The sequence below is a fragment of the Bos indicus genome, chromosome 1 (assembly GCF_029378745.1).
Source record: "Bos indicus isolate NIAB-ARS_2022 breed Sahiwal x Tharparkar chromosome 1, NIAB-ARS_B.indTharparkar_mat_pri_1.0, whole genome shotgun sequence".
NCBI classification, from domain to species: Eukaryota; Metazoa; Chordata; class Mammalia; order Artiodactyla; family Bovidae; genus Bos; species Bos indicus.
Window position 1 is genome coordinate 126,730,426 of NC_091760.1, and position 20,887 is coordinate 126,751,312.

Consider the following 20,887-nt stretch of genomic DNA (forward strand, 5'->3'; position numbering starts at 1 on the left):
ATAAATGGTAGTTTCTAATTGGTAAACACAATACCAACAAAGGTCCATCTAGTCAAAGCTATGGTTTTTCCAGTAGTCATGTATGGATGTGAGAGTTGGACCATAAGAAAGCTGAGTGCTGAAGAATTGATGTTTTTTAACTGTGGTGTTGGAGAAGACTCTTGAGAGTCCCTTGGACTGTAAGGAGATCCAACCACTCAGTCCTAAAGAAAATCAATCCTGAATATTCATTGGAAGGACTGATGCTGAAGCTGAAACTCCAATACTCTTGCTACCTGATGCGAAGAACTGACTCACTGGAAAAAGACCCTGATGCTGGGAAAGATTGAAGGCAGGACGAGAAGGGGACAACAGAGGATGAGATGGTTGGATGGCATCACCAACTTGATGGACGTAAGTTTGAGTAAGCTCCAGAAGTTGGTGATGGACAGGGAAGCCTGGTGTGCTGCAGTCCACGGGGTTGCAGAGTCGGACACAAATGAGCAACTGAACTGACGGACTGAACTGAAATACAATATTGCCCTACTGGTGATGAGGGACTAGAATGACTGCTATTGTCTAGAGTCAATTCTGAAAAATAAGAAGTAACAGGAGAACCCCACACAGAGGTTCTTCTCCAAGTTCTGTCATGGACAACTGCCTGTCATGCTCAGCCTTTCTTCCTGAAGACCTGTGTTGGTGGGGATAGAAAAGGACACTGGGGAAGCTCCAACAACTGAGACATTAGAGAAGTGCTTGTCCCTCCTTGTGTTTCAGTGTCTTAACCTGTAAAATAGGGTATCTTACCTTCCAGAGATATTAACAAAAGACTCAAGCAAACATGGCAGTTTTAACAGTCTCAAATAGGGACTGCAACTTTTCTCTCTTTTCATTCATTCCACCTTGCAAATTTTCATTGCCAATAAGGCTTCAATTCCAGATAGGTCCTCTTTTGTTAATTATTTTTTAGAGGGCTCTGTTATATATTTCTTGGGTCAGTAAGGACAAAGACATTATTTGTTATTCAGATTTCATTCTTATTTTACATACCATCACTTTTACTCCATTTGCAACATACAAATGAGATTTATGTTTTCCCTGCTTAAACTATAATTGAAATGAAGACTAATACATGTGTTTGTACATTTGTATACATATGTAAGGGTAAAGTATATACATACAACTTTGTATATATGTGAATATATCAATTACAATGGATGTTTTGCATTTATAAGGAACAGATTCAATCTCCTGTACCTACTCTTGCATTAGTTTCCTGACTTTTAGGTCCTTAAATCATTGACATCCACTTTTCAGACTTTTACATAATTTTTTCCAATAATGATAAACAATCCAAAGAATGCAGCTCTGTAACACATTGGGTAGGAAGAGAGATAAGTCTCCAAGATCATACATGAATCCTGCTGTTAGCTACTTGATCGGTTCCTTTCCCTTGCTTTTACAGTCTCCGTATGTCATTTTCATCCTTTTATATTTCTCTCTTTTCATACATCTTGATACATCATAAACCTATCATCGTGAGGTGAAAAACTATACTATCACAATCTTTTACAAATGTATTAGGCTTCTTCAAGATAAAGTTTCATGGGAAACTGGTAGCTTTCTGGCAGATCTATTCCCAGAGCTCTAAAATTACTGAGTAAACAAAACTGATTTAACAATCACAGTAACACTTTGCCTCTTCCCAGAAGACTGTCTTTTCTCATTCTACGTTAGTACTCTTTTTCAAGCATCCTAAAGACCTAGACTATTAACCCTACTCATATTGGTAGAAGAATGCTACCATTAAAAATAGAAATATTAAACAGTCCCTCAGACACATCCTACAGTTATTGCAAAATAGTTGCAGAACATTTTTTCTTTATTTTCTCCAAATGCATGACATGTAAGTATTAGAAGCAATATTTAAATTTTTAATAAATTAATTTAAAAATTAATTTATACAATAGTAAGAGATGTTGCAGTTCAGATTCAGGAACATAAAAAACTGTGTGACAAGTATCCTAAAAAGATAAATGTAAGTAAGTATTTTCAACAATGATAGGTATTAGATGATAGGTATTTCTTTCACATCTGACACAAGATGGGAAAGAAAATAAACTTCTGGCCATTACAGTCTGAAAGGAGCTTCTTCAAGAATAATAGTTTCTGCTAGGAACATGCAACATTACTGGAAAGTGAGGGTCAAGAAAGCCGTGTTAGTCAACAGCCAATTATATACTTCTTCAGGATAACAGGAAATGGGAGGAACCCTTAGTCTGAGACTAACCAAGTACCACTGCTCTAAAGGATGTAGCTTCCTTATAGAAGAGACTTAATAACCTTAGCAAAATCAAGAATTATACCCTGCCAATAGAAATGAAGGAAACAGCTTAGCAGTAGCTCATTTTTAATAGCCACAGCTGTGATTTGCATATTAACTAGTTGCTTATTACTACCACCTCAGGAGAGTGGCAGTATAGCATGATGATTAAAAGGATGGATACAGGGACTTCCCTGGCAGTCCAGAGGTTAAGACTCTGCACTTCCACTCAGGGAAAATGGGTTCCAATCCCTGGTATGGGAACTGAGATCCACACATGCAACCAAAAAATTAAATACATATAAACAAAAGAAACGCTGGACTGGAAGAACACAAGCTGGAATCAAGATTGCCGGGAGAAATATCAATAACCTCAGATATGCAGATGACACCACCCTTATGGCAGAAAGTGAAGAGGAACTAAAAAGCCTCTTGAGGAAAGTGAAAGAGGAGAGTGAAAAAGTTGGCTTAAAGCTCAACATTCAGAAAACGAAGATCATGGCATCTGGTCCCATCACTTCATGGGAAATAGATGGGGAAACAGTGGAAACAGTGGCAGACTTTATTTTTCTGAGCTCCAAAATCACTGCAGATGGTGACTGCAGCCATGAAATTAAAAGACGCTTACTCCTTGGAAGGAAAGTTATGACCAACCTAAACAGCATATTGAAAAGCAGAGACATTACTTTGCCAACAAAGGTTCGTCTAGTCAAGGCTATGGTTTTTCCTGTGGTCATGTATGGATGTGAGAGTTGGACTGTGAAGAAGCCTGAGTGCCGAAGAATTGATGCTTTTAAACTGTGGTGTTGGAGAAGACTCTTAAGAGTCCCTTGGACTGCAAGGAGATCCAACCAGTCCATTCTGAAGGAGATCAGCCCTGGGATTTCTTTGGAGGGAATGATGCTAAAGCTGAAACTCCAGTACTTTGGCCACCTCATGTGAAGAGTTGACTCATTGGAAAAGACTCTGATGCTGGGAGGGATTGGGGGCAGGAGGAGAAGGGGACAACAGAGGATGAGATGGCTGGATGGCATCACCAACTCGATGGACGTGAGTTTGAGTGAACTCTGGGAGTTGGTGATGGACAGGGAGGCCTGGCATGCTGCGATTCATGGGGTCGCAAAGAGTCGGACACGACTGAGCGACTGAACTGAACTGAACTGAACTGAACCAAAATTCCTTTAAGGATGGGCTCTGGAGCTAGACTACTGGGATCATGGCTCGTCCAATGTGTAACCTCTCAGTGCTTCAGTTTCCTCATCTTTAAAATCAGAGTATCTACTTTATTTTAAGGCCGTTGGGAGAAGTCACAGGGTAATTCATGTGGTGTGTTTAGGACAGTGTCTGATACCTAAAATGTACTTAATATAATATTCTCCTATTGAGCCAGAGATTTTAAGGGGAAAACTGTTGGTGACTATATATTCCTGAATTTTAACAAGATCTGAATGGAAAAGCTGACTACAAAAGAGTTTGGTACAAAAAAATGGTTAAAATGTTGTGCAATGGTAAAAGATGTGGTAAAACCATGGAGTATTTTTATCTCAACCAATAAGAACACTAGCATCAAGCAAATATTCATTAATGAAAATAACAATTATAATAACTTAATCTGAATACTATTTTCTTAAGAAATTTCATCCAACATAGTCTGAATCTTAATTTCTTCATTAAAAAAATTCAGCTGAATTTTTACTTAGTAAAAATCTAGCTTTTATAGGAAACCAAAAGTAGGTTAAATGAATGGTTTTGCCTGGACCTAAAGATCAATTCATAAGGGATCCATGATCCTTACAGTAAGATGATTACCAGCAAAGGACAAATACTTACAGAAATAGTGAAGGGGGTGAGCTTTTTCTTATTAATGGCTCTTTCATCAATTGTATCTGGTTCAGATAAGTTGATCATTTTGCTAAAGAGAAAATGGGAATAAATCAGTTTAAGACACTCAGAAATGTTTTTAGTTTATTTTTGTAAGTAAACAATAAAGTTAAATTTTGAAAAGTAATAATCCGTTTCTTTAAAATATACTTCATCTCAGGGATTTAATTTTAAAAACCTAAGAAATACTCCCTAATCTAAATCAAATTCATCATTCACTGTAATAGTAATCTTAGCATTTCTTCTAATTTTTTCAAAGTCTTGCATTATCTTTATGTGAATCTTGCTTTTATTTCATTTAATGATCATTGACATTCAGCAGCCTGAAATATAAAACAAAAAATCCTCAAGAAGTCAAATTTCATATAGTGGTCAACAGTGTTAAAATTACTGTTGTTGCAGAAAAATAAAGAGCAGAGACTTGACCAAAAATTTCAATAATTCACACATTTTAAAAGAAACTAACATAAATTTTACTTCTGTGTTTTAGAATACATTTTATATTATGAAACACAGATAAGAAAACACCCATTCAATTCATAATAGCAATTTACTCTGAAGGTTACAGGAAGAGATCTGAATTGTAGGTGGACTAAGATACAATTCTTGGGGTCACAAAGAGTCTGAGTGACTGAACTGAATGTCTTGAAAATTAATATCCCGTAATTGTGGGTAGTTTTTTCTTTTTAAGTAAACACACAGAAAAAAGACTGAGGAAATGTGCCAAAATATCAATAATAGCTTCTTATGGCTGTTAATATTCATGGTGGTTATTTTCTTCTTTGAACATTTTCTGTATTTTTATAAACTTAAAAAATAAAAGACATCTAGTTTTACAAAGAAGTATGCTGGGTCTTCAGTACACACAACCAAGCACAACAATAATGCCTTTAGAGAGTTTACAGTCTAGTAAGCAGAGACAGCCGTTGGAGAAGACTCTTGAGAGTCCCTTGGACTACAAGGAGATCCAACCAATCCATTCTAAAGGAGATCAGCCCTGGGTGTTCTTTGGAAGGAATGATGCTAAAGCTGAAACTCCAGTACTTTGGCTACCTCATTCGAAGAGTTGACTCATTGGAAAAGAATCTGATGCTGGGAGGGATTGGGGGCAGGAGGAGAAGGGGACAACAGAGGATGAGATGGCTGGATGGCATCACCAACTCGATGGACATGAGTCTGAGTGAACTCTGGGAGATGGTGATGGACAGGGAGGCCTGGCATGCTGCAATTCATGGGATCGCAAAGAGTTGGACACGACTAAGCAACTGAATTGAACTGAACTGAACTGAAGTAAAAACAGATTGCAAAGAGCCATGAATACAACATCGAATTAAAATATTAATCTGATTTAAGCACAAATGAGGTATATATTTCTATTACAGTTCCTCATGTTTCAGTTCTAGTCAATGATCTGCTGCTGCTGCTGCTAAGTCGCTTCAGTCATGTCCGACTCTGTGCGACCCGAGAGACGGCAGCCCACCAGGCTCCCCTGTCCCTGGGATTCTCCAGGCAAGAACACTGGAGTGGGTTGCCATTTCCTTCCCCAATGCATGAAAGTGAAAAGTGAAAGTGAAGTTGCTCAGTCATGTCCGACTCTTAGCGACCCCATGGACTGCAGCCTGCCAGGCTCCTCCGTCCATGGGATTTTCCAGACAAGAGTACTGGCGTGGGGTGACATTGCCTTAATCAACACTCCCTTATTGATAGATCAGATCAGATCAGTCGCTCAGTCGTGTCCGACTCTTTGCAACCCCATGAATCACAGCACGCCATATTGATACGTGAAGAAAAAAAAAATTCCGGGGAATTTCCTGGCAGTCCAGTGGTTTGGACTCAGAGCTTTCACTGCTGTGGCCTGGGTTCAGTCTCTGGTCAGGGAACTAAGATCCCATGTGCCACATGCAGCCAAAAAAAAAAAGAAAAAAGAAACCCTTTGAACATAATTAAATGCATTGGAGAGGTAAAGGTTTCCTGGCATAATTAAGAAAATAAATGAAAAAGATACCAAATAAGAGATTGCATTTGAAGGAAAATCTTGGAAAACATATTGTACTTAATTTTCTATGCAATATAAAAACTTCAAGAACTGTGTACTACTTGTTAACTAATTTCAAAAAACAGTGGACTCACTGAATTGTAGTTTTCATTGACTGCTCTTCAGTGGAGACAGTAAGAACACAGCTCCCTTAACCCAGTGCTCAACTCACCAAAGAAGGATACCATCAGCAAGTGATTTGAACAGACTGTCATCATTGGGGTTCATCGGTATGAGATGCTTACAGTCAGGGTCATTCTCCAGGGCTTTGTTTATCCAGTTAACAAAAGCCACTTTTTCTTCCTCTGAAAACAGAAAATCTTAGTTGCCATACCTCATTTCACCTACTGCACTACAAAAATATACTTTAAAATTTCTGTTCAAAAATAATAAATGCCAATTTTAAAAACTCTACTGAAACACTAAATGGTTTAAGAGGGCTTAGGTTTAAGGAGAAAGAGTAATTCATTCCACTTTTTCATCAATATATTAGGGACGAGGAAGGCATATAGCTTAAATGAGCAAAATAAATATTCGGTTTGATTCTAAAACTTTTCACATATATTTCTTCTGAGAATTAATGGATCAGGGACCAAACATCAGAGGTCAATTCATGCACACACACACATGCACGCGCGCACACACACACACACATCCCAAGGGGAAAATGTAAGAAACAAATAACCACATCAATCAATTCCACCTGTCCCAGAAAAAAATTTTTCATAAAGTTGTGATTTGTAACTTACAACAGAATACTAATTTTAATTGAGTTATTTGAATGAATAACATAGCTCCATTTCTGTGAAATTTCTATTATAAGGAAAATAACACATCTAAATACCAGTATGACTATCAGCCATCTTCATCCGCAACTTCTCAAGCTGTGGCTTCTAGCATGGGAATATTTATCTTTAGGCAGAAAAATATTGGTGGGCTATGCAGTGAAGAAAGTAGGAAGGAACTTAAAGGAAAATTGTTCTACTGTTTTATTATTATTCTGTAAGCATAAAAATGATTTAACAAAATCTGAAAGAAAATAATGCTCATTCCCATCACAAGGTAGCTGGACTTCCTGTTTATTGCCCTAATTCCTAGAACTAGGTAATTTTCCTAAAGGCATATTGGGCAGGTACTCTCAAAATTTAATGTATCACAATCAATCAATAAAGACATAAATATTTACTTTTGTACAGATCATTATCTGTCTTCTTATCTTCTTGCCTCATTATACATACCTCCTTAGGGACTTATCTTTAAATCAGTGGATTTAAAGGTTTAAAGTGGATTTAAATCAGTGGATTTAAAGATAAGAACAAGCTGGAATCAAGATTGCCGGGAGAAATATCAATAACCTCAGATATGCAGATGACACCACCCTTATGGCAGAAAGTGAAGAGGAACTCAGAAGCCTCTTGATGAAAGGGAAAGTGGAGAGTGAAAAAGTTGGCTTAAAGCTCAACATTCAGAAAATGAAGATCATGGCATCCGGTCCCACCACTTCATGGGAAATAGATGGGGAAACAGTGGAAACAGTGTCAGACTTTATTTTTCTGGGCTCCAAAATCACTACAGATGGTGACTGCAGCCATGAAATTAAAAGACGCTTACTCCTTAGAAGGAACGTTATGACCAACCTAGATAGCACATTGAAAAGCAGAGACATTACTTTGCCAACAAAGGTTCGTCTAGTCAAGGCTATGGTTTTTCCTGTGGTCATGTATGGATGTGAGAGTTGGACTGTGAAGAAAGCTGAGTGCCAAAGAATTGATACTTTTGAACTGTGGTGTTGGAGAAGACTCTTGAGAGTCCCTTGGACTGCAAGGAGATCCAATCAGTCCATCCTAAAGGAGACCAGTCCTGGGTGTTCATTGGAAGGACTGATGGTGAGGCTGAAACTCCAGTACTTAGGCCACCTCATGCGAAGAGTTGACTCATTGGAAAAGACCCTGATGCTGGGAGGGACTGGGGACAGGAGGATAAGGGGATGACAGAGGATGAGATGGCTAGATGGCATCACCGACTCGATGCACCTGAGTTTGGGTGAACTCCAGGAGTTGGTGATGGACAGGGAGGCCTGGTGTGCTGCGATTCATGTGGTCACAAAGAATTGGACACGACTGAGCGACTGAACTGAACTGAAGATGTTATAACTCCCATCAAGGAATTTTTAAGGTAATGATAAAACAGATATATGAAGAAATACAATAAATGAACATACCACAAGAGAGATATAAGCAATGTTTCAAAGAATTTAAAGAAAGAAAAATTTCTCATCAGGTTGATCAACAAAAGGCTATTTATGGGGAAGGAACTATTTAAAAGGTACATTTTTAATAGGTATGAAAAAATGGGCAGGGAAAGGGAAAGAAATTATTATTTCTTTATAGTTGGACTGTAAAGAAAGCTGAGCACCAAAGAATTGATGCGCTTGAACTGTGATGTTGGAGAAGACTCTTAAGAGTCCCTTGGACTGCAAGGAGATCCAACCAGTCCATCCTAAAGGAAATCAGTCCTGAATATTCATTGGAAGGACTGATGTGAAGCTGAAACTCCAATATTTTGGCCACCTGGTGCGAAGAACTGACTCATTAGAAAAGACTCTGATGCTGGGAAAGATTGAAGGCAAGAGAAGGGAATGACTGGGGATGAGATGGTTGGAAGGCATCACTGACTCAATGGACTTGACTTTGAGTAAACTCAGGGAGTTGGTGATGGACAGGAAGGCCTGGCGTGCTGCAGTCCATGGGGTCACAAAGAGTCAGACATGACTGAGCAACTGAACTGAGATGAACTGATAGGAATTAGAAATGAGATATCACTTCACAACGCCTGGATGGTTGTAATAAACAAAATTGACAACAACAAATGTTGTCGAGAATGGGAAGAAATTGGGAGTTTCATACATTGCTTGTGGGAATGTAAATGCTGTGGCCACTTTGGAAAACAGTTTGGTAGTTCTTTAAAATGTTAAACATAGAGTTAACAAATGACCACTCCTGGGTATATACCTTAGAGAATTCAAAGCATCAGATCAGATCAGATGCTCAGTCGTGTCCGACTCTTTGAGACCCCATGAATTGCAGCACACCAGGCCTCCCTGTCCATCACCAACTCCCAGAGTTCACTGAGACTCACGTCCATCGAGTCAGTGATGCCATCCAGCCATCTCATCCTCTGTCGTCCCCATCTCCTCTTGCCCCCAATCCCTCTCAGCATCAGAGTCTCTTCCAATAAGTCAACTCTTCGCATGAGGTGGCCAAAGTACTGGAGTTTCAGCTTTAGCATCAGTCCTTCCAAAGAAATCCCAGGGCTGATCTCCTTCAGAATGGACTGGTTGGATCTCCTTGCAGTTCAAGGGACTCTCAAGAGTCTTCTCCAACACCACAGTTCAAAAGCATCAATTCTTCGGTGCTCGGCCTTCTTCACAGTCAAACTCTCACATACATACATGACCACAGGAAAAACCATAGCCTTGACTAGACGGACCTTTGTTGGCAAAGGAATGTCTCTGCTTTTGATTATGCTATCTAGGTTGGTCATAACTTTCCTTCCAAAGAGTAAGTGTCTTTTAATTTCATGGCTGCAGTCACCATCTGCAGTAACTTTGGAGCCCCCAAAAATAAAGTCTGACATGTTTCCACTGTTTCCCCATCTATTTCCCATGAAGTGGTGGGACTGGATGCCATGATCTTTGTTTTCTGAATGTTGAGCTTTAAGCCAACTTTTTCACTCTCCTCTTTCACTTTCATCAAGAGGCTTTTGAGTTCCTCTTCACTTTCTGCCATAAGGGTGGTGTCATCTGCATATCTGAGGTTATTGATATTTCTCCCGGCAATCTTGATTCCAGCTTGTGTTTCTTCCAGTCCAGCGTTTCTCATGATGTACTCTGTATATAAGTTAAATAAACAGGGTGACAATATACAGCCTGTCCACATTTTTGTGTGGACATATTCAAAGCATATGTCCACACAAAAATGTGGACACAAGTGTTCACACAGTATTATTCATGATAGCCAAAAAGTGGAAACAACTCAAATGTCTATCAGCAGTTGAAAGGATAAACAAAACATGATATTAGCAACAGAACAAAAATGATTCAGCCATAAAAAAGAATGATGTACAATACATGCCACAACATGAATGATCCTTGAAAATATTCTGCTAGGGAAGAAGCCTGTCAAGTGAAAAGTCATTACTGTATAATTCCATTTCTATGAAATTTCCAGAATAGACAAATCTATGGAAATAAAAAGTAGATTAATGGTCGCCCAAGGCTGGGGGGAGGGGGAAATGGGTAGTGATTGCTAACAAGCATGGGGTTTCCCTTTGGGGTAATGAAAGTGTCCTAAAATTACATGGTGCTGATATACTACAACTCTGTGAATATACTAAAAACTACAAAGATTCATGGTGTTTCAATTATGTCTCAACAAAGTTGTTCTTTTCTTTAAAGCAGTTAAATGTTCTGTGCATGTGTGAAAATCACTTTGGTTGTGTCCGACTCTGCAACTCTGTGGACTATGGCCCACCAGGCTCCTCTGTCCATGGGATTCTCCAGGCAAGAACACTGGAGTGGGTTGCCCTGACCTTCTCCAGGGGATCTTCCTGACCCAGTGATTGAATCCAAGTCTCTTACATCTCCTGCATTGGCTGGCAAGTTCTTTACCATTAGTGCACCTGGGAAGCCCCTAAATGTTCTGTGTTGGGCTTTAAATAATGGTTACGTGGGTGTATTCATATGTAAAAAAACCATCAAGACATATACTTAACAATAGGGCACTGTATGCACTTTACTCTGCATCTTATACCTCAATAAACAAGTAAAAAAAATCTATGGTGACAGACATCAGAAAAGTGGACAGTTACGGCTAGAGGCGTGAGGGAGCCACTCAGGGCGAAGGAAATGTTAATGCTTTTTATATATATATATATATATGCTTTGCATATATACATATGTATATGTTTTATATATGTATGCTATATATACATATATGTTATATATATATACATATACTTATATGTATATGCTATGTATAATCTCATTTTTTTTAATGTAGAATCTGGAGAACAGAACTGAAACTCATAGATACAGAGAGCAGACTGGTGGTTACAAGAAGCAAGGGGTGATGGAGAATGGAAGAAATCGGTGAATTTTTTTTATCTTAAATAAATTGGATTTAAAATTTTTTAAATGACCAAATCTATGAACTGGTTACAGGTTCATTCATTTGGGTTACCTTTATAATCAGTAATGACTGCTAGAACCAACAAGATCAAAAAGAAATGTTTTAAATCAATGGAAAAATTACTTCTTTCATGTAGCTCTACCAGCCCAGAACCTCTCACTTCTTCTTCTCTTCCTCCCTTTCCTCCCTTTCTCTTTTTCCTTCAATTTAAGGGAAAAAAATCTGATTTCACTTTATTTAAAGTCCTTTAAGCAAGAAAATCTTTGTAATATGAAATGCTCAAAATGGTGTACATTTACTTTCATAGAGTTGTTGTATTTATGTATTATAATAATTTACATATTATTAGACTTAAATAATCTAGAAATAATCCTGGTGAAGAAAATGTTATATGTTAATCTACTGGGCAGCTGCATGAATGTAGCTACAAGATGTGTACACATGTGAAAACTCACTGAACTATACACATAATGATTGCAGCAATTCGCTAAATGCATATTATACCTTAATAAAAAATGAAGATGCCATTTCATTAGAATGGACAGGCAGAAACAGAGCTAAAGAGTAAGTACCTTTCAAAAAAAGGAGGTAGGAGTTATAGACCACTGCCTTCACCACTGCACTTCCCTAGTGGGAAAAAGTTAGGAAAATATATACGGTGAGTAGAAGTGTGAGTGTATTATTAGAGGAAAATCCATTTAGAAAGCAAGAGAATCAAGAGGAGAATTAACAGATTCAGACCTCAAAGAAAGAAAGAGGGAAAAGTTAAAGTGAGTTTTTATCAAAAATTCCAAGAGTATAGTTCTAATTATGTCAAATGAACAAAAAAAACTTGGCCAAAGGTTTTTAGGCATCTTGATCCTGAGAAGTAGCCTTAGCATGGGGCAAGCTGTCTCCTCTTCGGAGTCCATGTGACTCGGGATCTCCCACTGGGCAACGGTCCAGTGATTCTATCGGATCAAGCAAACCAGGTGCTGTGCTCTACTAGTTACTGAGTTGTCTGATAAAAGATGAATTGGGAATCTCAGCTCCTCCAAAATGGGGAGTCCTTCCAATAAACCTCTTCACCATCCCTAAAATTATAGGTCTAAACTAAACTCCGGAGAAGGCAATGGCACCCCAACTCCAGTACTCTTGCCTGGAAAATCCCATGGACGGAGGAGCCTGGTGGGCTGCAGTCCATGGGGTCACTAAGAGTCAGACATGACTGAGCGACTTCCCTTTCACTTTTCCCTTTCATGCATTGGAGAAGGAAATGGCAACCCACTCCAGTGTTCTTGCCTGGAGAATCCCAGGGACGGGGAAGCCTGGTGGGCTTCCGTCTATGGGGTCGCACAGAGTCAGACACGACTGAAGTGACTTGGCAGCAGCAGCAGCAACAGACTAAACTCATGTCACCAGTCAGGACGAAAAATCCACCCCAAGGTCATGATTAAACACATTCAATGCTGAAAATATAAACTCCTATTTTGCTGTTTCTAATCTCTTGTTCACTGTTTCTAACACACAGTAAACATTCACTTACTATTATCTATCTTAAATAATTCCAGGATTTTTCATTCTGACACTTCTGAAATTATGATACATTTCAAATCTAATGGCACATTATAATTTAGTCTCATTATAAAACAATGGCTTATAAAACAATGGCATATAAAACAACAGTGTAAATTACAATAAATGGAATCTTAGATCCTGTGAAATACAGGACTTGTTGAATGAACCAGTGACTGAAAGATTAAATTTGGAGCAGGTGGTTGGTTACCTGAATAAGAATGCTGTGTGCCCTCACTGGAAATGGATGAAGTTCCTCCAATAGCAGTAATCCCTTCCCTCTTGTTAATTATTTTTCTGAATGTTTTGCTGATGTCTTTGCTTTTTAACTCTTGCATTAGCTGGAACGGGAGAGAAGTAAAATTGACCCTCGATTAGATAGCCATTAAAATCCTTGCTGTGTAAAAGATAGTTATTTATTTGGAATGACATAAAAATAAATACGAATCAGTTGTTCTTGCATTTATTGCTTGTGTAGGCAGATAACCCTCATGTCATTTTATAAAAACATGAAATGGAAAAAGGTTTGCACCACAACCTATAATTAAGCTCAAATTGTACACATTGAAATTGTTCATCTAGACTTGCTGTGATCTCTTGTACTAACAACTAAAGGATAACTAAGTACATGATAAAGATTTTTAAATGTCTTAATGAAGATATTTTCCAATCTGAACAGCTTCAATGTATATGTTAAAGTCAAGGAGTCAGCGTTTATAGGAAATTACACAGGCTTCAACAAGTGCCCTCTGCCAGGTCCTGTCACTGGCGACTCTGGAGCCCGGCTAGACTGAATTCAATCAGTTCTCCATGCAACAGCCAGAGTGAGTTTTAAACAATGCATATCTGATCATGTCAGTTCATACTCTATTCCTCCCACATCAACAGCTTCCTTTTGCTCTTAGATAAAAACAAAAAATTCTACAAGGGTCTGATTATCTGACCCTGACTCACTTGTCTAAACACATTCCTAGCCCTCAATATCTCAGCTCCAGCCACACTGATGCTTTTTTCCCCAAGTGCTTGAGAACATCTACTATCCCTAAAGCCACAGAGGCTCTACACATGCCATCACCTCAGCCCGTCTTGCAGTTACTTATTTTCCCCACCCACTCCTTTTATCTGTTTAACATCTTCCTTCAGACGGCAATTCTGTCTTCACAGCATTGGAGACAGTTCCATTTCACTGAATCTCTGTGCATTCTCTCATCTCCCCACCAAGTTCAATTCCTCCTACACAAACTTTCAAGCGACCTGTCTCGCTCTGTCAGAGCATGTATCAGTCATCTTTTACCTCTCTGTGAGATTCTGTCTTCGCCTCCACCTACAAACTTCATGAAAGCTGGGGCTACATCTCTTTTTGTTCATCACATTACTCATAATACCAGAGTTCCTGGTATGAAAGGAGCTCAACGAATAAAGAATATAAAAGCAGACCATTACTATTTCCTAAACATCTGTTCACTTATATTAGTAAATAAACTATTTCATTAATTTTTGTACAAAAAGCACAGTCATGGTGCTGTTGATAGAAGGTAGTGACAGCCCTTGCTCAACTGCCAGCTGGCAACGGCAACTTAGTCATCTCTCTCAGCCTGAGAGGTTTAAAATACATGATACTCAGTATTTAGTTCTATTTTTCTTTTATTGGTGGAGTCATATATTATTTTGTATCTTGTTCAGTTCCCTGAGTCTCCAGGGAGTTTAATGATGAACCCAAAGCTGGTATCAAAATTCACCGGGTGGCATTTACAGAAACTGAACATATATAACTTATCACAAGAAAACGACCAGTTTCTAGGAGCTATATCCTCCAAATCTTAGCTATTTCAATTACAAAAATATTTCACTTCTCAAGACCAAGTACTAAGGTATGAAAATACTTTGCTTACAGAGACAGCCAATAACCATTTAAACTCAACTATAGTTTTAATACAGGATAAATGATTATTATCTAAACCTGACTTCAAATCCAACAATTTAAGAGTAACTTTTCCTTTGTTTTATGAATTATTTGTGGAAATTGCTGTTATTGTTACCATCATCATCCTTTAAAAGCAGTGTTTTTTCTGGTTTCTGAAGCCAGATTTAACCAAAGAAAGTAATGACATTACTAAAATTCTGCTCGAAGCAAACCCACCAGTAGCCAAGGAGAGGATTTAGATTACTTACCGATACAAACTCTTCGAAGCTGATTCTGCTATCTTTGTTGTTGTCAGCAACTGCTAGAATTTTCTCCACAATCTCACGCACCTTGTAGCCAGGCAGAGGAAGGCTTGCTTCCTTAAACAGGTCCTGGAGTTCATAGTCACTGACATACCCACTATTGTCAATATCTAAAAAGATAAATTATGAATGATCAGATCTCACTCGTACTTTGTTGCAGATGTGCACTCAGGAGGCTGCTTGGGAGATTCACGGGCAGGCAGAGCCTTCCAGCTTTGTTTCGTAAGTGGCAATAACCTTTTCTCCTGCATCTAAATTGTACAAGGTAAGCTAAATGCTTTATCAAAAAACTCATATTTCATGAACTTTGAAAGTGAAAGTGTTAGTCTCTCAGTCGTGTAGTACTCTTTGCGAACCCATGGACTGTAGCCTGCCAGTCTCCTCTGTCCATGGGATTTCCCAGGCAAGATTACTGGAGTGGGTAGCCATTCCCTTCCAGGGGGTATTCTCAACCCAGGGATCGAACTCCAGTCTCCCGCATTGTGGGCATACTCTTAATGAACTTCACCCCCCACCCATAGACTCAGGGCTAGCATATATATTTTAAGTGTGTAATAAGAACACTGCACTGACAGCTGAAAACCTCAAGTGTGGCACATCTCTAAGTTACAAAGAATTAAGCATGGGGAGGTCTCAGATATCTAAGGGAAATACAGCAGCAACAGTCATAGAGGAACACCCACCCAGACTTTGACTTCTTCCTGGAACTTAACCAAATGGATCTGCGGGCCCCACCTTCCATACAAAATTCGTGCATCATGTAAAATACACATAAGGCACTTTTGTTCAACATTTCACTTGGTGGCAGTTCTGTTTCACTTGTCAATAATTCATTGCTTCCTCATTATGTATTTATGATATCATTATGTAGGCTGAATCATGTTTGATGTCATTTTGAGATTAAGTGTTCAAGAAATAATTTCACACCCACATTTGGATTTATGGAAATAGGTTTCTGGGCGTTTTCATGTCATCACTGATATAACCTTCCCTGGGTTTTCCCGAGAGACTGGATTATCAGTTCTTGACACAGAAGAAAGGCAACATTAAACACTTGTGGCCAGAGTTGGCAACAGGGCTTAGGATTGATTGGTTAGTTGCCTGGATCCACCTTGTACTGGCTCTCTTCACTCATCTGGTAGTAGTTACTTTGCTTCCTATGTCTCTTTTTCCTCTCAGTAAAAGAGCTGTCATCACTATTAACTGAATGAATGATAAGACAGAAATTTCTTTTAAACTCTCAAACACAAGTTTTAGAATTAATACTGTTCAGAATGGTGGAAATTTAAACTAGAATCTACCAAGAACCAAAACAGTGCTGTGATCTCCAAAGGAAGCTAAATTGCATGATATTGCAATAATTGCTTTCTTTGAATTTAGAGTAAAATCTCATTACTTAGTACATCACCAGTTCAGAATTGCTTCCTATAATTCTGAAATAGACAAATAGACGAGGCAGACTCAGTGCCTAACAGCACTGTGGCGAGGAGTATTTAAACAAGATCATGAAAAAGTTATGTGCTAACCATCACACTAAACTAACATTAAGAGTTGGGCTCTGAAGATGGACACATCTGTGTGCTTAAATGCCAGCTCCTTCCCTACAACCTCTGTGGTTTGGGTATGATGTAACAAGAAATAATAGATACCACTTAATGAGCACATATTCTGGGTCAAGTGGTTTGTTAAGAACTTGAGGGCTTCCCTGGTGGTTCAGTAGTAAAGAATCCACCTGCCAATGCAGGAGACACAGGTTCAATCCCTGATCTGGGAAGATCCCACTTCCCGGAGCTGCAGAGCAACTAAGCCTGTGCACAACTTCTGAGCCTATGCTCTAGAGCCCGTGCTCTGCAACGAGAGAAGCCACTGCAACGAGAGAGTAGCCCCCAATCGCCACAACCAGAGAAGAGCTCATGCAGCAACAAAGACACAGCACAACCAAAAATAAAGAATAATCTTTTTTTAAAAAAAGAACTTGTCTAATGAAATCCATACAACTTTGAGGTAGTTAATAATAATATTCTAATTTTAAAGATGAGATAATCAAGGCTTAGGTTAAATAGCCATAAAATCACAGTTTATAAAGAAACAAGACTTTCCTACAAATCTGCAACAAAACAATGAACAACCTGATTTTAAAATGGGCAAAGGACGTGAATAGACATTTCTCCAAAGAAGACATACAAACAGCCAATAAGCACATGAAAAGATGTTCAACATCACTAATCATTAGGGAAATGCAAATCAAAACCACAATGAAATATTTTATATTCATGAGAATAGCTATTGTAAAAACAAACACAGAAAAACAGAAAGTAATAATCATTGGCATAATTTGAAGAAATTGAAACCCTTGTGCATTGCTGGTAGGAATGCAAAATGGTACAACCACAATTGAAAACTATTTGGTAGTGCCTCAAAAAATTAAACAAAAGTCAATGATTCAGCAATTTCACTTCTGAGTATATGCCAAAAATAACTGAGGAGAGAGACTTGAACAGATATTTGAAATACCCATGTTCATGGCAACATTACTCATAATAGCCAAAAGGTAGAAACAACTCAGAAGCCTGTCAACAGATGAATGGATAAACAAAACTTAGTAGAAACAATGAAATGTTATTCAGTCTTAAAAAGTAAGGCAATTCTGACACATGCTACAACACAGATGAACCTTGAAGACATCATGCTACATGAAATAAGCCAGTCACAGAAAAACAAATATTATATGATTCTACTTATATACGTTACCTAGTGTAACCAAACTCATACAGACAGAAAGCAGAATGGCGGTAGTCCCAGAGGACAGGGGTTGGGGAAAGGTGGATTGTTGAGGAGTTAGTCTTTAACAGTACAGTTTCAGTTTGGGAAAATGAAAAGGTTCTAGAAATAGATGGTGGTGAAGGTTGAGTAACAAGGTGAATATACTTAATGCCCATAAACTTGTCTACTACATTGGTGCTTGCCAAGGTCATTTGCCATCTGCCTAAACGGGGGAGTGAATCCTGTCTCCACACACCCTGAAGGGAGTTCAGGATGGAGAGCAGAAATAAGGCACTCTCTGCTCCAGGGAATTGGAGAAGGAAATGGCAACCCACTCCAGTGTTCTCGCCTGGAGAGTCCCAGGGACGGAGGAGCCTGGTGGGCTGCCGTCTATGGGGTCACATAGAGTCGGACACGACTGAAGCGACTTAGCAGCTGCTCCAAGGAAACTTGTGGCACAGGTCTTCCTAACAGTTAGATATTTTCAGAAACTGATTTTATAAGTCCAATCCTTGCACCTCTTCACATTTAGAAAAGCACTAAATTCTTTCATGGTAACATCAGCTTCTTGTGACTAGCAGAAAATCTTTTGTAAAGATAACTGCTTGATTAAAGGAACTCTCCCTTCATCAAAATCACATATATTGACCTCCCCCACTGCCTCTTTGGAGCAGTTTCTCAGAGCCACCTGTGGTGCTGTCTCTCAGGCTGCAATCCTCATTTTTCCCCAAGTAAAACTTAACTTGCAACTTTCACATTGTGCAATTTTTTTTAGTCGACAAACTGTACATTTGAAAACATGGTTAAAATAGTAAATTTTATGTGTATTTTACCACAATTGCAGAAAAACAGGACAAATATTTTAACATCTTACTTTTCCCTAGAGACCAAAAAATATCCCATCTAGCAAGGTTAGATGGGCATCTTTCTCCGTCTCTGAGAAAAGCTGTTTGGGACCAATTAGTAGAGGGTTACAGAGTTCATGAGTAGCAATTTATCTTGTAAATAAAGTAAGGAAGTATATATTCTGCTAGTGTTAGCACTTCCCTCACACACAGCAAATTGCCTTGCTGTCAGAATTGTTTCATCAATGATTCATCCAAAATACCATTAAATAAATATTGCAAGATTATACATCCATGAGTTATAAAGATTAAAGCTGGTGTGTGAAAGAAAACAGACTACTAATTTATTTTACTAGGACCAAGGTAGCATTTTTACTCAAGCTGCCAAACTGCTCCTATAAAATAACAAAAACGACCAAACTAGGAGATAAGGGGAGGGGGCAGGGTTTGTTTTGTTTTTTGGCTGTGCTACAGACCATGCAGGATCTTAGTTCCCTGACCAAGGAAGGAACGTAGGCCCCCTGGAGTGGAAGCACAGAGTCCTAACCACTGGACCACCGGGGAAGTTCTGGAGCTATGTTTTCACTACTTCCTTTCTTTCAGTGCTCCGAATTAGCAGAATATTCCAACATTGCTCCCACTTTTTTTTTCTTGAAATGACTCTGTGCACTGCATACAATGTTCCATAATTTTTTTTTTTTAATTTTACTGGTTTATTTTATTTTTGGTTGTGATGGGTCTTCATTGCTGCTGGGACCTTTTTTCTAGTCACAGTAAGCGGGATCTACACTCTAATTGCAGAGAACGGGCTCTAGGCTGCGTGAGCTTCAGCGCTTGTGGCACACGGGCTCAGGAGTTGTGGCTCCCAGGCTCTAGAGCACAGGCTCAATAGTTGCGGTACCTGAGCTTAGCTGATCTGCAGTATATAAAATCTTCCTGGATCAGGGATCAGACCCGTGTCTCTTACATTGCCAGGCGGATTCCTAACTACTGCTCCACCAGGGAAGCCCAAAATGTATTTTTAACAATAACGTTTTAGAAACCACATCATAGTCATGCAGTGCTCTAGCACTGCCAAAATAAAGAAAGTGAAAGTGAAGTCGCTCAGTTGTGTCCGACTCTTTGCGACCGCATGGACTGTAGCCTACCAGGCTCCTCAGTCCATGGAATTTTCCAGGCAAGAATACTGCAGTGGGTTGCCATTTTTTTCTCTAGGGGATCTTCCCAACCCAGGGATTGAACCCAGGTCTTCCACATTGCAGGCAGACGCATTACTGTCTGAGACACCAGGGAAGCCCATTAAAATAAAGACCAAGGTTAAGGAATTCATTATGAGCCAAAGGCGGCCACCAGGTGGATTGTATTCTCAAGGTCTGAGTTACTCTCAAAACAGCTAAGCAAGGAGAAGTGGAAAGGCCCACAGATGTGCAGAGTTCACTTTATTTCATAGCAATGTTTTGCAAGTCATAAGCTTCCTGAAAGCATTACTTTTGCTTTTTTTTTGAGAGAGGGAGCCTTGGGTTTTTTTTTTTCGTTTGTTTTTTAAGTTAAATCTTCCTTTCTTTATCTTAGTTTCTAAAACTTCCGCACTACATTTCATACATTAATTTTAGACATTATTCACTAAGTTTAAGAGAAATCGAGGCCCAAGACCAACTGTGACCACCCCATCCTCCCTGGTCTGACTCTGTTTTTTTGTGGGGTGCTCTAACGCACCAAGGCAGGAGCCCCCTGAGGCAGGAACAACATTGGGGCTGTCTCTGTTTCTATGTCTATTATTTCCTGTGCTCATCTTTCACCACTTGCAGAGTAGAGGAAAAGACGGTATCAACACAGTTCTCCTACGAGTAAAATGCAGGAGAATCACGATCCATCAGAGGATGGGGGAGTTTTTGGAAGAAAAAGACCTAGCTGTCAAAATGACATAGAGACAAAACACTGGATGGCTTTTAAAGTGAAAGAATAAGAAATAAATAAATAAAAGTGAAAGAAGAAGTATAAGGCATGCAGCCTTTAAAAACAATACTTTTAAAAAACATTATGCACAAGTGAAGAGGAAAATAAGACATATGGTCTTTAAAAATCATATCGA

General features: G+C 38.9%; 1 protein-coding gene and 1 long non-coding RNA gene across 3 annotated transcripts in view; one reads left to right on the plus strand and one right to left on the minus strand.

Annotated features, from left to right (window-relative positions):
• Positions 1 to 20,887, minus strand: part of PLS1 (plastin 1) — a 129,434-nt gene that overhangs the window by 37,756 nt on the left and 70,791 nt on the right. For both annotated transcript variants that reach the window (XM_070793680.1, XM_070793685.1), the window contains 4 exons: positions 15,134 to 15,297; positions 13,173 to 13,302; positions 6,391 to 6,523; positions 4,133 to 4,214 (listed from right to left, as the gene is read on the minus strand). In XM_070793680.1, the coding sequence (XP_070649781.1) occupies positions 4,133 to 4,214; positions 6,391 to 6,523; positions 13,173 to 13,302; positions 15,134 to 15,297 (509 nt within the window). The remainder of the gene's footprint in view (positions 1 to 4,132; positions 4,215 to 6,390; positions 6,524 to 13,172; positions 13,303 to 15,133; positions 15,298 to 20,887) is intronic.
• Positions 13,302 to 20,887, plus strand: part of LOC109559554 (uncharacterized) — a 69,314-nt gene continuing 61,728 nt past the window's right edge. The window contains exons 1-2 of the long non-coding RNA XR_002180801.2: positions 13,302 to 13,785; positions 15,348 to 15,452. This is a non-coding gene — a long non-coding RNA (uncharacterized lncRNA). The remainder of the gene's footprint in view (positions 13,786 to 15,347; positions 15,453 to 20,887) is intronic.